Here is a 17,184-nt window from a genome sequence, read left to right on the forward strand (position 1 = left end):
CACCACACCACACCACTCCCCCCCCCCACACACACACTTTACACACTATGGGAGCATCCCAGGGTTCCTAGGAAACCACCCGGACTCCCTGACGACTGTTTAACACGGGCCATCCCACTTTTTTCAAAAAGCTCAAGCTACCAGCTGCTCTCCCTCCAGGCCCCTGAGGCCCCCTCGGGCTACTTTGCACCGAGCCAGAGCCGCTGACGTCACAGCGGAAAGGGCGGGACGCTGGCCGCCTGGCCACGCCCAGGTCCTGCGCAGGCGTGGTTCGCGGCGCCTTCCCGGAAGAGCTCGGCGGTGGGCGCGGCGTGGCCGCGGCCCCGTGGGTCGTGGGGCCGGCAGGTCGAGGTAGAGGACACTATTCAGGGGAGAGCCAGGTGATGAGGCAGGGTCTCAGGCGTTTCCCCGGGGAGACAGGCGCGAGCTGGGCCTGCCGTCGGGCGCCGCGCTTCCAAAGGCCGAGTTTTCCCGTGTGCGGTCCCACTCAGGCTGCCCCGCGGCATCCGACCCGAGGCGCTTCAGGGATTGAGTGTTTAATTTCAGAAAGTTTAGGAAAGCTGCCTTCAGGGAACGTCTTAGTTTCCTCCCTCAGGTGGGGCACCTTTAGCTTTTTGTGCTTTTGGATGCAAGGTCTTGAGCCGAGGTGACGCTGCACCCGGTGTAAAGTGTGCCCTAGAATAGAGTTTCTAAACTCTCCAAACGAGAGTTCCTACCTGCCAGGCTACAGTGAGAGGACTGCTTTGAGATTTTCCTGAGTTACACATGGAAAACACTTCCCTTGTTTGGAAGAGCGGTGGTAGACCTGGGCAGTCTGCCAGGGAAGGAAAGACCATGGATTTCCAGTTGGTTCATACTTGCCTTTCTCACTGTCTCTGCGCACATGCCCAAGGGATGGTGATATTTCTGGTTTGAATTTTTATATAGTTTTTTTTTTCTTTCTGCCTGTTCAAATGTACACAAGTCTTACACCAGCTCTTGTTTGTTTCAGTTCTGTTCAAGGTTAGAGTTTGGGTGGAGGTAGAAAATACGAAGTGTGTTGAGTTTACCTGATCCATGGTTTTGGGGGCGAATCTGGCAAATGCAAAGAACAAAGCAAAAAAAAAAAAAAAAAGAAAAAAGAAAAAAAAAAGAAAAAGAAATCATTAATACAAATGGGTTTGCGCGCATTCTTTCCCATTGTACATGAAATGGCCAGTTTTCTCTTCTGAGAGAATCAATGGGTTGTCGCAGCACTAGAGTGACCAAATTGTAGAGCTGAACTTAGGGGAAAAATAACTGTTTTTATTATTTAGCAGAAAGCTTATAGCCCAGCTTTGAGTAAAGATGACTTCCTTGTTCACTCAAGAAATCCACCTTTCTAAAAGGCATGAAGAAATGTAAGTTTTTGAAAAAGATACTCTAAATATGGAGTGTGTGCTGGCTTTATTAGTGAAACATGCACAGGAAGACTTAGACATATTAAAGTGTCATTTTCTGACGTGAGGCTTTTATTGGAGATAATTTCATTGTCTCTTAAGACTAAAAGGCACAATTATGTTTTATACGTCTATATATCTACTTACTTTTAAAAAACTAATATCAAAATTCACCCATTCTGTGCTTCACAATAGAATGCTTTTGGTGGCAGGCGCTCTCGAGAAAGGGTCTTGTGGCCCAGACTGGTCTTGAACTTGCTGTACAATTAAAACTTATCTTGAACCCCTGATCGTTCTGTGTCTCCTGTGTGCTTGGATTAAGGGTACTTACCACCATACTTGAATCTTTTTTTTCTTCTAAATTAAAAAAATTTTAAAGTTTATTACTTGAGATTCTCTCTCTCTCTCTGTCTCTCTCTCTCTCTCTCTCTCTCTCTCTCTCTCTCTCTCTCTCTCTCTCTCTCTGTGGTGTATAATTATACATGTGTGAATACATGGGGCCCAGAAGAGGGTGAGAGGGTATCAGAACCCCTGGAGCTAAGAGCTACAGGCAAGTGTTTACTGCTTCATGTGGGTGCTGAGAACTAAACGCAAGTCCTCTAGAAAAGCAAGAGCCATCTCTCCAGCTCCAAGCTTTGCTTTCAGTAGACTTGAGGCCTCTTATCTTGGGCTGTCATTATGTTCATGGAGCATGACTTGTACAGCCACAGCCCCTGCATTCTCTCTAATGTTCTGATGTCATAGTCTAATCATTTTTCACTTGGTCCAGCATATTGTATAGCTAGCCATGATCTTATATTTAATCTTCTTTGACTATCTGTGAGCTTTCAGATTTTTCTGTTGTCTGATTACCAAGTCCTGCCCTTTGCTGTTCTAATACGCTATTCTCATAAGAACAAAAATAAAATAAATGTTCATCAACCTCGGTTTCTAGTTCTACATTCAAGATAGGCCCATGAAACTTCTTTGACAACCTTCTTGACTTACTATTTTTCTGTATACCACTTACGTATTTTTAACCATTGTACATGATTTCTTATCATTTAGAGGACCCAAAAACTTATAAAATGAACAAGAAACTTTTCAAGTGTATTATATATAATGAAATAGTCAAACAATTTACTCATAACTTTCCATCGTTCTTCAAGCACAGGTTTACCTTGTGGGCATGCAGGCATTTATACATACTGCCTCTCACTCATATATCAAACCATCATCTTTCTCTTGGAAAAAGAGATAAAAAATATTTTTATTGCTTCTTCAAACATATGGAAGTTTAGCACAATTCTAAATGTGTAACATGAGATTCAGGGGTACTGAAGTGTTAAGCAGAAGGTTTCCTATAGCAAGTTATAGCAATGTATATGTGTGGGGAGGTATATATAACTATGTGTACAAGGAGCTATGTATTACAGTTTGCATTTTCACCAAAAATTACATGTCTTCAACACTCTAAAATACTTTCAAAAGACCGCAGAGGCGAAAAAAGAAAGGCATGTACTTATGACATATAAGAAGTATATGTTAATGAAAATAAAAATAATTTTATCCAGATTGACTTAAGGCATAGTAAACTATCTACTCTTTTTATTGTCCCATTGGTTGATAAAATAATCGGCTTTCAATCATGGTCATAGTTGAGGTGAGATACAATTAAAAAAAGAAATGGTGTATACTGGTCAAGCAATAAAATGTTTGCTTTTCAATTTTTTCCTCTATATAATCTCCATTTCTTTTTCAGAGTGTCACGAAGATTAAAGTTACTTCAGAAAATGAGGACTAATTTTGGTGATCAGAACGCAGGCAGGGCATGTCTCCTCCAAGCCACTGAGACTGCTCTAAAGAGGAACGTCAGCCTCTTGCAGGTAATGTCCATGACGGGTATAGATGTCTTCCCTTTCCTGAGGTATTTACAATGCCTCTTATGATTTAGATTCACATCGTTCCTTTGTTTTTAGTAACAAGCAGACTTAATGAGCCGATGTCTTTTTCAAGCCTGTGTTAGTTGGGCAAATAGCATATGGATTCTTGCTTTTTAAAAATGAAAAAAAATCGAAGTTTACATAAGCTAAATATTTTCTGTCAACCAAAAACTCAATGACGACAGGAAGAATATTAAGGTCACCTTTGTGCAAGAAGAAGCAGAAAGTGTATCCTTACATTTTCCATATTCTTCCGCTTCAAGGAAGGACCCCCAAGACCTTAAGCTGTGATGTGTTTAGATCCAACTCAAATACTGAGCAGCATGGAGACGTGAACCGCTTGATTTTGCCCAACTAATTCCACAGAATTCTTTGTGTGAGAGCTCACTTCACAGACTCCTTGGGATAGTTATGGAGTAGGTGGTCAAAGTGGATGATTGTGCAGGGCCTCACCATTTGGCCAATGTGCCCATTTGGAATAAAATCATATGTGTAACATTTTTGGCTGCTTGCTATACTGTGCTTCCAGAATTGTATGGCTTCATCCATAATTAAAACCCTAGAGTTTGCTTCCATTCAAGCTTCCAAGAGATCCTATGACTAAAACATTTGGTAGTAAGACTATATTATTTAAGTTATAAAGCAGTGTTTTCAGCTTTTTATTGTTAAATATTTTCATCGATAGGCATGATACAGCTATCTTCTATCCTCACTACAGGATAAAGGGAGAGGAAAATTCAGTTATCTTCTCAGCTTCTGGCAGTTTGATCCACAGTAATTTAAGTCACAGCCATAGTGCTACCAAAGCATTCTATATTGCCATATGTCTTACTTGCCCAATGGTGTTAACAATATTTATTTTTAAATGGAAATATATAGGGTATTCTGGAAATTGCTGTGAAAAGTTAGAGAAACTAAATTGGAAGACTTGATTGCTACTACCTGTAGCAAGTGATGTGATATTTGGTTTTCAAGTATTTTCCTTTTAATGAGCGAGCATCTGATGAGTGCCTAGAGCTAAAGCAGAGATGACAAAGTCAGGATAAACCAGGGTTTGTTCAGGAAGGCTACAGATTAGATGCTGGCCGAACTGTGCGAGCTCCTCGTGCCAGAAGACGGTCCCTTTCTGTGATCGCATACTCAACTACACAGGATAGACTGGGGACTGTGAAGAGGAAGAGTAAAAAGGTGCTTGGAGCCTCTTTAGGATGGAGGTTTCCCTGCCTTTTCAAAGATATTTTGCATGAATTTATGATATGGTATAATTTCTATGTTCTGAATATTAGACCTAATTAAGAGACAGAACTGATGTAAAGATGCTCATAGAGACTTCTGAGATGAAGCCAAACCTCGTCTGTGTTAACTAGTTAAGATGCTCCACTGGATTCTTAAATAAAAGCAGTCAAGAACAGAAAGATGAACGGCTCTGTTGACGTTAGCGGGATTATGATCTAAGAAGCTTAAAAATTCACAGGAGACAAAGTTGGGCATGTCAGAGACTGTACTGGTTTGAATAGACAATGTCCCCCAGAGGCTCATGTATTTGACCACTTGGTCACCAGTTAGTGGTGCTCTTTGGGGAAAATTATGGGACCTTTAGGAGCTGCAGCTGGAGGAAGTCTGTCACTGGGGATGGACTTTAAAAGTTGACAACCTCACTTTCAGTTTTCACCTTGTGCTTCCTGTGTGCAGTTGCTATGTAATCTCTAAGCTCCCTGCTCCGGCCTCTGCCATGCCTCCCCTCTGTGGTGGACTCTTACTCCTCCGGAACCGTGAGCCAGAATAAATGCTTCCTTAGCTGTTTCTGTCACGGTGTTTTGTCTCAGCAACAGGAACAGTAATTGATACAGGAACCAGAGAACATAAGGCTCAGTATGTAACTGTGATGTAGTCCTAGAAATATCTAAGTTCAAGAAGAACACAGATTTACAGAAGAAATAAATGTGCTGGCAAGATGGCTCTGCAGGCAAAGGCACTCGCCACTAATCCTAATGACCTAGTTGGATGCCCAGGACCCACATGATAGGAGAGACCTGGTTAATATGCTGCACATGTTCGCATGCGCACACACACACACACACTCACACACACACACATTTAAGAAAGATTGATCTTTTACTTAGATGTTTCAAGAATAGGGAAATAGGATGGAGAGACGGCTCAATGATTAAGGGCACAAGCTGCTCTTCTAGAGGACCAGGTTCGATCCTCAGTACCCACATGGTGGCTCACAACCATTGTGACTCCGGTTTCATGGGATACCTGATCCGACACCTCTTGTGACCCCAGTGAGTTCTTGCACACAGAGTCAGACACTCAGTCACACACATGTACACCTAAAAATTAATTTTAAATAAATAAACTATTCTTGACACTAATAGAGGTAAGGAGAGAAGCTGAAAAAATAGTCATCAACCCAGTTTCCTTATTTTTTTTAATATTTATGTAAAACTCAGTTTTATATAAAGTTCAGTTTCCATTTTATAAAGTTCTACAGGTTGGATGTGTTGATTTTCAAATCATGGGTCCATGGGTATAATCCATCACAAGTGGATAAGGAAGGGAATGCACGGGTTTTCATAGCTGAAAGAAATGCGTTTAGTTGCTGGATTTCCCCCTGGCCGTCATAGTGAAGAGAAACTAAAGGACAACATGCCCGTCTCTGTAACGCCCTACTCATCTTGTAAGCAGTTGCTGCATCCCAGCCGTGGTGACTGCTGCTAGACATGCTTTGTGTCCTGCCTTTGTGTTATACGCTGTAATCACATATGCATTTCTAAATCCTGTGTTGCTTTCATGGTTTAAAATTCCAAAGCAGTATTAATGGTATTAATATAGGAATCAGTGTATAAAAGTAAGATAAATAGAATTTGATTACCGTGGAATATCGTGTTGAGAGATTTTCTCGGGGGAGACGGAGTGCTTGAGAATAAACCCAGGCCATCGTGGATGTTAAACACACACTATCCGAGAACTGCTTCCCATTTCCCAAGAGAGCTCAAGTATGTGTAGGGGGTGAGGGCTGGGAGAGTGGGGATAAAATCCAGGATCTTTTACATGTGCTAGCAAGCCTTCCACTGCTGAACTATAGCCCCAGCCCTCACTTTCCTTTTTATTTATATATTGGGTGGGGTGCCACATATTTTTAAGACAATCAAAGGATAATTTGTGGGAGAATTTCCTCTATCCTCTGTGTGGATCCCGGGTTTGACTCAGGCTGTCAGACTCAGCCACAAGTGCTTTTACCCATTGAGTCATCCACTGACCTACTTCTCATTTTGAAAGAGAGTCTAAGTTTCCTAACTGCTCTTAAACTTACTCTATTGCCTAGATAAGCAATGAATGTGCAAAAAGTAATCCTCCTGCCTCAGTCCCCTGTGTAGCTGGGATTACAGTCCTGTGCCACCAGGCCCAGCTTATGGGAAAGACATTAAATATCATGTATATTACATTAGATTCTCATCGAAAGGTTAAACATTCCTTTTAACATTAAATGCTTTTCTGAGGTTTAAAAATTACATAAAAGTGAGCTTGGCCTGCCCTCCCTCTCTCATTCGACCTTTCCATGGTACCCAAGTCATGCTCTCAAACTATAAAAACCACTAGTCAGGCCCAAGTTTAAAGCGTGGTAAACCATAGTGTAACTACTTCCAGTGTCTTGTCAGGACCCGGGTAGGTTACCTCTAGGGCAGGCACCTTGGCGGTACCCAAAGCTTACAGATGGCTCTACCAAAAGCATACTATCACAAGCATGACCCCTACTACTACGCGTTATTTCATCTTCCTTTGGTCTTCTGACTGGTGTAATGAACATTAACAAGGGATCAGCCTCTTCTGAATAAGCATGAAAATGCACGAATTCAGATTTACATTTGCAATACAATTCTAAGCTACTTGGGAATTCTTCCCTGCTACTCATGATAGTATAAAGATATTTATTACACTAAAATGTGATATTCAGGAGAAAATTTAAGAAGACCTCGTTCTCACTGGGGAAACGCTTGTTTACTTACAGTCACTTATCACAAAGTTATTTACATAATGTATTTTGATCCCTACAAAATTTGCAATGAATTTGATAACATTTCTGTCAAGTCATTTGGGAGAAATAAACTATCATAAACAGGCAATATGAAAACAGAAGTGGGGCCAAGAAGAGAACACAGGGAAGAGATGAAGAAAGACATGTATGTGCCATGTATGTGTGGAAATGGCCTAACAAAGCCATTGTTTTTTGTGCTAACTTTAAAACTATTTTTCAAAAAGCAGTATCAAATGCTGGAGAATTTTTTAAAGGAGGCATAAAGAAACAACTAATCCATGAAATGTTTGACATCTCAGTAAATAAACTGCATGTGAAGAAAGACAGCTCTGAGTCAAACTTCAGTCAGTAAATGTCACAAAAGATTGTGGACTTGCAAAATGCAGGTGGAGTAACTTTTCCTGACTAGTATTCAAGAGAATGTCAGCCTTAAAAACAAGCATGATTGGTGTGCATTTGGAGGAGAGGGAGGGTTTTGTTTGTGTAAATACTTCTGTGTTATAAAATACACTTCCTCCTCCCCCCCCAGAAAACTCACCCTTCCACAGAAAGACCATCCTGTGCTTACAGAAGTTGTCCAGGCCCTGAAGGACAGCAGAGGATAGGAAAACATTACAATCAGGAATAGAACGAGAGCCTCTACTGCCATCATGGGGCAGTTGCAATTAAGCAGGAACTTCAGCAGACTGTCACCTGGATGGCTGATGACAAGTACCTTTGATGAAGACCAGAGAAACAGCTGAGCCCAGCATGCACCAGGCCCTGGGCGTGGTCCCCAGTACCATAAAAATCAAAGATGAGAGTTGTTATTTTTTTAGTACTTGTAAAATATCACAAACATTTGCTTTCAAAAGATTTTTTTTCAGCAACCTTCAAAACTTGGTATGCATTGTATGCTTAAGTACATCATAACAACCAGCACAGTTTAAGCTCTGGTGGGTTAGAGTAGTGACAATAGTGCTAAGCGTGGAAATCTAGAACCCCCATCAGATTTGAGGCAAGATCACGTCAGCATTCCTGATCACTGGCTGGACGTATTCTAAAGCCTGTATCTATAGCTCATGGCTATAATTTCAGCCCTCAGAGGCACCAGCACAGAATTGCTTCAAATTCTAAGCCAGTCTCACCAATGAAGAAAGTTTAGGCTAGCCAGGGTAACACAGCAATACTCTATCTTAGAAAGAAAAAAAAAATCAGATTTGTGTTCCAGTTATTTTATTCTTTCTCATTTGACTTGTGGTTTTTATTGGGTTAAAAAGAATCTTCTGCCCGTCAGTTACCTAGTTACAGATAGTTAATGTAGGAAACAGGATACTGAATATGTGATCGCTTTTATGGATTTAGATGTTCTTGTTTTATAGAGCTGAGAATTAAATCTAAGTCCTTGTACATGTTAGGCAATTGCTGAGCCCCATTTCCTGCCCTGTATTGTTATTTCTTTAAAAAAAAAGATTGGTTATGTGCTGTGCACATGAATGCAGGTGCTTGTTGAGGCCAGAAGGGGGCATCTTCACCCTGGAGCTGGATTTATAGGCACTTGTGAGGTACCTGATTTAGGTGCTAGGAACCAAAGCACCGAGCCATCTCTCCAGCCCCTGCACTTTGTTTTAAAAACAGGCCAGTTTCCCACCATTCCTCCAGGGTGACTTGTGAGATGTTGCTTTGCTTTTAATTTTCTGAGATTTGAAATATTTCAGTGCTTTGTCTTTTTATACTCATATTATGCCATTCTTACCAAATGGAAATTTCTCCAAGTTAGCCCTGAATGCGTTCGCCAATATAGTAACAGTCTTCTATAGTTTCCTTTCTTCCTGACCTGGAGGGTTCTTGCAGCCTTCTTGTATTTGCCATCCAGACTTGGAGTTGGTCATTGCTTCAAGGAGCTTTGGCTCCTTTTGGCAGGAAATATATTCCGAGCGCTCAATCTGGGCACTGGGGCTATTTATTGCAGCCTCTTTGATTTTCCTTTTTAAGATAAGATACAACAAGAGTTCCTATCAGTAATTCCAATTCAGTCAAAGGATTGCAAGGTTTTTAAGTTAAAACCATTGGTTATGTACCCTATCTTTTTCCCCCTTATCTCAAAACCTCAGACCGAACTAAGTGTGACATCTTGGTGCCTGTAATCCCAGTACTTGGGAGGCTGGAACAGGACTGCTGTGAGTCTGAGGCAAACCTGAGCCACAGAGTGAGACTTTGTTTAAAAAACCCAAATGCTTAGTCCCCAGGAGCTCCCCAGCACCAGCACACCTGTGTGTGCAATAGTCTCCCTGGTTTGGGGGGGGAGGGGCCTCCAAGACTTCCCAGCAGCCATCTGAAGCCACGGATAATGCCAAACCCAGTGTACACTGTTCTCCCTAATATCTGCACACCTGTAATGAGGCTGAAGTTCTAAGTAAGGCACAGAAAAGTTCCATGTGACATAGTATACACCTCTGGCCATGTATACAGCTGTCAGGAGGCCTCATACAGAAATTTCGGGATATAACTTGTTGCAGAATGTGCTAATCAAATCGTGGCATTTTTGTTCCGTTTGGTTTAATTCAGTCTGGCAAAGGGAAGTCATCCTTCATCCTGTTTACTGAACTGGTTTTGAATCTAAGGTATATGAGGATAAATTTCAAGTGGTTGTTTAACCAACACATCAATCTTAGGACAGTTACAAAATAAAACAAAATATTCTCTTGGCACATGTCAAAGCAAGTACTTGGTGAGCACTTGAATGAATAAGTCAGTAATAAGACCATGACACCGGGCATCAAGTGGAGACAATGAACATCATCCTGAAAGAACAGTCTAGGGACCTTTGTGTTCCGGCAAGCAAGGCAGGCATCAGGTAGCGTTACTGTGGAGGGTAACAGGGGCACCTGGCCTTTGAGACCCCAGCACCATTCAGCCCACTCAGCAAGGGGCTTTACCCAGTAGGGAAGTGAGTGGCGCGGTAGAGGGCCTAGCCCTCGTCTGCAGTAGTGGTTGAAGCTGTGTAATGCAGGCACAAGGGAAGACAGAGTAAACAAGGGGAATAAGTTGTCACACATGTTAAGAAAGCCCACGCCAAGGCAGCCGAAGAGAAGCATGAGAAGTCAGCAGAGCACCTAGGAGCCTCAAGTCATGGGGCTGAGGCAGCATGCAGTGATGTGGGGTGGGTTGAACGCTACATGATCTGCCTCTGCAGACAGCTGCTCTTCTGTTTGCAGATCTACTTCTCTTCAAGAGACACTCAGTGTCCCTGCTTTCTGTCTTCAGGAAAAACCTCGATAATATCAAAGCTGAGTGTCACACAGATCTGTACTGACAGGAACAGTGCACCTGTTCTAGGAGGCCTTGCAGAACTGGAGGAATGATTATTTTCTGTTTTATTTACTAATACAACTTTCACAAACCTTGTAAAGTCTCAGTGAACATCCACGAGGAGTCGGTCTTCTGTGCTGTCATGGCGGCAGCTTGTGTCTCTAGCATGTGTCTTAGCTGTAAGCTTCTGGTAAGGGATAGACATGCTGACATCAGCTTTTGTAGCCCTAAATTGTGTATTTTTCCTTCAAATCACCTTCCCCTAGACAGCAGGTGCATTAATGGTTGTGCAACTTTGGGGAGTCCCTTTAGGGAATTTCCTGTTTTTCTTTTTACATTTCACACCCATTCCTTGCTCCCGCCGCTACCATCTGCTCTCCTTTTTCTCCTGTTCAGCATTGGCTTCTTCACACCCCACTCCCACGCCCTCTTCCATTTCTCTCCGTCTGTCCAACAGCCCTCTACTTAGATTGCTCTGATGCGTGTACATGGATCTGGAGAACTTTTTGCTAGCAAGCAATTCACTCAGCTCAAAGGAGACACAAAGTGTGCCAAGCCTTGCACCCAGACCTCTGTGAACTTAGAATAGTAAGTGTGCTCTAGACAGTAGCAGTGCTGGTTTGAAGAGCAGTAACTAGACTCAAATGTTTCTATAACAACACGCAGAACTCTACATTTCTTTGCATGTGTTTAAGGTGTGTAAGGAAGAAAAATTATACCAGGTTAAGCTTAATTGCCCTGCTGTCTTTACAACCACAGAAGAAAATATTCTCATCTTGAAATTAAAACTACAAATTTAAGTGTAGTTCTTGAATGCTATTCTCTGAATGATGTACTGCCTGGCAATGACACTTCCATTGGTGAATGCCATGCACAAAGCAATGTACTGCCTGGCAATGACACTTCCATTGGTGAATGCCATCCACAAAGCAATGTACTGCCTGGCAATGACACTTCCCATTTAAATTAGCATTAAAATCCAGTCCTAAAGACGAGTAGATGCTCACAGCCTGAGGACTGCACATGGCCAAGGATAACTGTGATGTCTCCCAACACAAGAGTTGGAAACTTTTAAAGCATCATGAGATGAAAGTCAGGTAACTTGACTATGGAGTTCTCAAACATGGCCTTTGTAGGCAATAGTGTTGCTTCAAAATGTCAAAAGGTTAGATGTGTGGTGGCATATTTTAAAAGCCCTATTAGAAAGCACTAAAGTAACTCATTGATCAGCCTTCACTATGTGAAATATTTTCATGGCATAGCATTCTAAAACAGAATGTTGATAACATGTTCCATTAAAATGCTAGCCTCATCCTCTGCAGAAACTAAACTCTTCACTGCATAGCGTGAGTCCGAGTATCTAGTTTTGTATCTCAGCGTGCCATTATTTTATCCCTTAGCTTGTTTTCAAGTGATCTTAAAACTAATGTAACTCATGCTCTGATCATTTTTTTTTTTTTGCTGTGCTGATTTTGTCTCAGGGTCTCCTTATGCAGTGGAGATTGGCCTCGAACTCAGCCCTCCTGCCATGGTCCTCCCTCCCATGATCTGGAGTTACGGCATGCTTCACCACACCCAACTCTGAGCATTTTTAAAGGAAGCATGGTTTTTCCCTCAAAGTAATAACTGGTGTTTATCAGCTACTCAAAGGAAAAAGGTAGAACACAAAAGTACCACCAGTGCTCCTGTGCTACATAAGATACCCTGCACTCTCGGTGGAAGTGGGTTAACTGCTCTGTAATCAGGTCTCTTCCTTCTGTGTCCCTCCGTCACTGGATAAACTCACTGTGTATCCAGAGAAGGGCTAAGGTGAAAGATTTGGGGTACAGACACTGGGGGTGCAGGTGCCATTTATATTGTATGTTTAACACACTTCAGTTTTAAATGCTGATGTCTGTTGTAGGACATAGAAGCTGCAGAGAAGTCTTTACAGGCCAGTCTTAAGCCACACCCACAGCCTGCAGTGCAGTCTCTTGAGGTAAGACCCTGAGTTAACTGTAACGGAAGTAACAACTGCATATTTCCTGCAAGCTAAACAAGGGCTACACAGCCATTATTGCCCAGCTTTCCTTTGTCAGTAAAATAAGTGGGGAGGGTCTGGTTAATATTTTTATATCCACAGTACAATGCTTTATATATAGCTGGTAATTAAAGCATATCTTGAAAAAAATTAATCTGCATACAGTTGCTGTGTATATGTGAGTACATGCATGTGTGCAGCACATGCACATATGAAAGTTCACGTGCATGGTCACATGTTGTGCATGTGTGGAGGTCAGAAGACCACCTTCGAGAGCTGTGTCTCTCCTTCCATCGTGTGGATTCTGGGATCAAGCTCAGGTCATCAGACTCAGTGGCAAGTGTACTAACCTGCTAAGCCATCTAGTTCTCTAATGGAATATTTTTTTAATATTTGAAATAGTTGTTCATGTACACAGATCTACCTATATCTCCCTACCTACCCTCAAACACATACTTTTTAAAATAATTTATAAGTCCAGTTAGAGCTGCCCTCACATGCATGGATGTGAGGATTCACTGGGATAGGGACACACCCACCACATTCTCAACAAAAGATGAGTCCCCTTTCCCAGCAACTGTCTACTACCAGTAGCTCTTCAGTACGCCTGGGGCCTGGAGACCCTTTGCCTCATCCATGCCAAGACTTTGGCTGGCTTGATCTCGTGTGGATAGCCACAGCAGCTGTGGCTCATGACTGTGGTAGTCATGTCCCGTGCAGAAGACAGCATGTCACAGCCCTCACTCTTACCCTCTGACTTTTACATCCTTTCTAATGGAGCTGCCCTGCAGAGGTGGACAGTGTCGCTCCCAGAAGATGTGAGTTTTTCAATAAATGTTGAAGCCCGATAGGTCTCCAAGACAACAAAGCCTATTGCTCTTGGTTACCGACCAAAAATGCATGGTAAGATTCTATTGTTGACGACACCATACACCATACACTTGGCTTCCAGACATAGAGAAGTGTTTGAAACCAACAGGAAACTTCCTCCCTGCTGGCTAGGCTTCATAGTGTCAGAAGGTGCTGTGCAGTCTGCTGGGTGAGAAGAGACATCAATGGTCTTACCTAGTGCTGAACCTCACATGCCGCAATACGAACCTGCCAGGCAAGCTGTGCCTCTGGCTGCGAGAGTGAGACAGCTATTTGGTGTAACTATCTACTCTCTGATTGGGTTTGAGACCTGCTCCACAGGATGGGATTCTTGCCTGATACTGAAATCCTAGTCAAAAGTCCCGGACAGTGGAGGTCTTCGGCCCTAGAGTGCTGTTATTTTACTAAATAGGCATGCTGTCACATTGCTTCCCACGTGTGTATGCACGGACCTGTAGAGCGCGGCTGCTGTCAGCCTTGGTCAGTGGGCAGCAGTCAGTGCAGATGCAGAACTGGTCTCAGTGCTGAGAATGAGAGACTCGGTGCTCATCCCTGACTGGATGTCAGCATTAGCCAAGGCTCAGGAACATAGGATGGAAATTTTATAAAACATTCTGTCTTCTTGTCACACTGAAGCAGCTGTCCTGTGGAATATACTGGAGTCCTGAGGGACAGAGTACCCAGCCAAGCATTGCTTGCTGAAATGTAAGGAGACGCTTGCTTAGGTTGTGGCCACAACCTTCCAGATGTTCATCACCAGCACACCTGGTGGGAGGCTGAGGCAGGAGACTGCTGCCAGTCTCCATTGTGATGGGGTTTACAAAGGAGGACTGAAGTGAAAGGAGGCCAATGTCTGTCCCTGTGCTTACCACACAGTGCAGGGGCTTTATTAGCTGTTTTCAGAAGCAGGCTGGGGAGATGGTTGGCAAAAGGGAGCCGCACTCGGTCTATGGATGTTTGTGCTGGGTGGGATTTCACTACATATAGAATAGTTTCATTTTCTACTTCTAATGAGCTTTCTCAGATGTCATTTTCCCTTTTGCCCAACTGGGGATAAGAATAGACTCAAAAGTAGAGGCTGAGAATCTGCCCCTCAATTTTCTGTGTCATTTAGGGTAACAAGAAAAAGCAGTGATCAAATGCAGAAACTCTGGCACAGAGTTGTGCACTGGGTATGTCCTCCTTTGTTGAATTCACCAATGCCTTATTTTAGCACATACAGGGCCCTGACAATAGTGGTTAATTCAGCCGTGAATGGCGCAGAAGCCCCCTGTCTCTGGCCTTGGATGGTATTCTGAGCTGCTCCGGCACAGCAGGATAACCTTTATCTTAGGCATGTCAGGCTGTTTCTCAGGCCACATGCACAGATGTATAAAGAGATATTTAGAGTCTCTCACACCATCTTCCAACAGCAGAGCCACTGTATGTGTTCCTAGCGCTGTCTGACTCAGCACAGAATCAGCCCCAGAACTGATCATGTTGATCCTGTGTGCAAACCTTGGCCTCCTCGGCTGCCATTCCCAGCTCATCAAAGTTCCTCCACACAGCGTAGCAGCACTACTTGGATTTCTGCAGCCTGTAGACCATAGTCAGACAAACAGCATCTCTACTTGCAAGTCATATCCACCCAAATGGGTGCACTATGGTAGTTCTTTTCTCAACTACAAGTCTGAAGAGCTGGAGAGATGACGCCGCAGGTAAGAGCATTTGCTGCAGAAGCCTGAAGACCTGAGTTTGCACCCCAGCTCCCACCTAAAACTCATGCCTCTCACCCCAGAGCTGCGGGAGTGAGATGGAAGAAAACCACCACTGGGGGTTAGCTGGCTGCCAGACCAGGTCCAGGCTCAGAGAGACACTGTGTCAAAGGAACAAGGAGGCAGGGAATGACAGAGGCCTCCCAATATCCTTGTTTCCATGTGCACGCATGTACATCACATTCGTACACACACAACACAAGTTTAAGGAAAATGAGAATGTGTCATATCAAGTATTTTTTTTTTAAAGATAGGTAGGTATATAACATCCCTCTCACCTGAGGAGCCACTTACCAGCTCCTTACATTCAGTTACATTCCTGTTCCTGGGTCCAGGTCACATCATCTCTTAATTCTGAGGAAGCTGTTTGTGTATAATCTTCTGTGGTCATTTCCGTATGGATGGTCCAGGCTGCAGAGTCTAGACTAGAAAACAGGACTATTTAATACCAGGTGCCGCAAATGGCAGCACTGTTAATAATCACACAGCTGGCCACAAGAGGGCGTGCAAAATCACAATAACACTGAAAACCTTCCTTCTGCCGAGAAATGTGAAAATTAGCACTAGTAAGTACCCAGTTTCCCCCCTAAAATTAGCACAAAATGTTCTGTAGAGGAAATTTATTCTACATATATGAGTGTGAGAGTGTACATGTGCGCGCACACATACACACAGAAGATAAATACAAAGAGCTGAATTCAACTGCTTGCTATGTTTTCATACTTTAGTTTTTTTTGTGTATGTATGTGTGTGTGGTTTTGTTTGTTTTTATTTTCCAGACTCGTTACTGGGCATCAGTAGAAGAACATGTCCCCAAATGGAAACAGTTCCTTTTGGGAAGAGCCCCGTACCCAATTGGTGGTGAAAATCAAAATGAGGCAGGAAACACCATTCAAAATGAGGCACAGCGGTAACTTCACGTGTAACTCAGGAAACTAAAACAAAATCAAAACCAACTACGTGACAAAACTATGTAAGTCCTGGCGGGAACTTTAGGGAATGAGTGTGCTTTGTTTTGTTTCAGTGTAACGTCAGTCAGACCCCACCAAAAGTCTCAGGTTGGACTGTCTGTCACAGGGCCGTAGATTTGCCAATAAAAGTGTTAAAAACTCACACTAAGACAGAATATTTGTTAAGGATGGTATTAAGTCAGTGTCGTGTGTGTTTAGAGCATTCCATATCATTATACCCTTGTGCGGTTGTCTTCCCTTATTCCCTCTGGGGAAGCAGAAGCAAGATGCTGACTTGCGTCCTGATAAAAGTCACTTGTTTAGCTGCTCTTGTCCAAGACTCATCAGAAAGTGGATCCTCGGGACTGGGTGCCTCAGACAGACTTCCCTGAGATTGTAACTGCAAGGGATTCAGTATGTAGGCAGTTTCAGGAAGGCTCGGTATGGTCTTGGAAAAAGACCTCTGAAAGCTGGAAGTGACCACTGAATTCTGACAGGCTTCGGGACTGCCAACCTTGTAAAAACAAACAACCTTGCCTTCAGTTCTTTCTACTTGTCCCTCCCCCTTCTTTCTGTTAACTTTCTCTCTAAAGCTTAATAGTCAATAAAGAAATAAACTAAGAAAGCTGTGGGTCACAGCCCCCAGCAGAACAGCTCCGAGGCTCTTGGGTTCACCACTGCTTGCTGAGCACTAGACAAGGAAACAAGGCTTGGTACTTTAACTGTGGAGGCGGCTTCTGGGGAGGCTGCCTGCACCGTATTGCAGTGAACTGTTCTGAATTGAAAACTTGTGGTTTTGTTGTGGTGTTTAAAAGATTCTTCTTCCTTGTATTTTGTGTTGCCTTTAAGACCAAGTTTCATGCTATAACCCATGCTGGTCTTGAAGTCACAGCAATCCTCCTGCTTCAGCTTCTAAG

At 43.0% G+C, this 17,184-nt stretch overlaps 1 protein-coding gene across 4 annotated transcripts; it reads left to right on the plus strand.

Annotated features, from left to right (window-relative positions):
* Window positions 1–242: 242 nt before the first annotated feature.
* Cep15 (centrosomal protein 15) lies at window positions 243–16,432 on the plus strand. 4 transcript variants are annotated; one of them, XM_050161128.1, is made up of 5 exons: window positions 243–351; window positions 1,299–1,379; window positions 3,160–3,283; window positions 12,577–12,651; window positions 16,097–16,432. In XM_050161128.1, exons 2-5 carry the CDS (start codon window positions 1,327–1,329, stop codon window positions 16,229–16,231), a joined length of 387 nt encoding a protein of 128 aa, XP_050017085.1. In that variant the 5' UTR covers window positions 243–351; window positions 1,299–1,326; the 3' UTR covers window positions 16,232–16,432. The 4 variants fall into 4 exon arrangements, with proteins under 4 accessions (XP_050017085.1, XP_050017082.1, XP_050017086.1 ...); XM_050161125.1 differs by having other exon boundaries at window positions 256–351; window positions 1,296–1,379; XM_050161129.1 differs by having other exon boundaries at window positions 259–380.
* The last annotated feature ends 752 nt before the right edge of the window (window positions 16,433–17,184 follow it).

The sequence above is a fragment of the Alexandromys fortis genome, unplaced genomic scaffold, assembly GCF_014885135.2.
Source record: "Alexandromys fortis isolate MF-2015 unplaced genomic scaffold, M_Fortis_MF-2015_v1.1 scaffold_123, whole genome shotgun sequence".
Lineage (NCBI taxonomy): Eukaryota > Metazoa > Chordata > Mammalia > Rodentia > Cricetidae > Alexandromys > Alexandromys fortis.

Bases quoted from the DNA above. Each gene is read 5' to 3' on its own strand.
- Cep15 (XM_050161128.1), top strand. From the start codon at position 1,327: ATGACTTCCTTGTTCACTCAAGAAATCCACCTTTCTAAAAGGCATGAA. The intron at 3,284-12,576 runs GTAATGTCCATG...TGTCTGTTGTAG, and splicing joins GGAACGTCAGCCTCTTGCAG to GACATAGAAGCTGCAGAGAA. The intron at 12,652-16,096 runs GTAAGACCCTGA...TTTATTTTCCAG, and splicing joins CTGCAGTGCAGTCTCTTGAG to ACTCGTTACTGGGCATCAGT.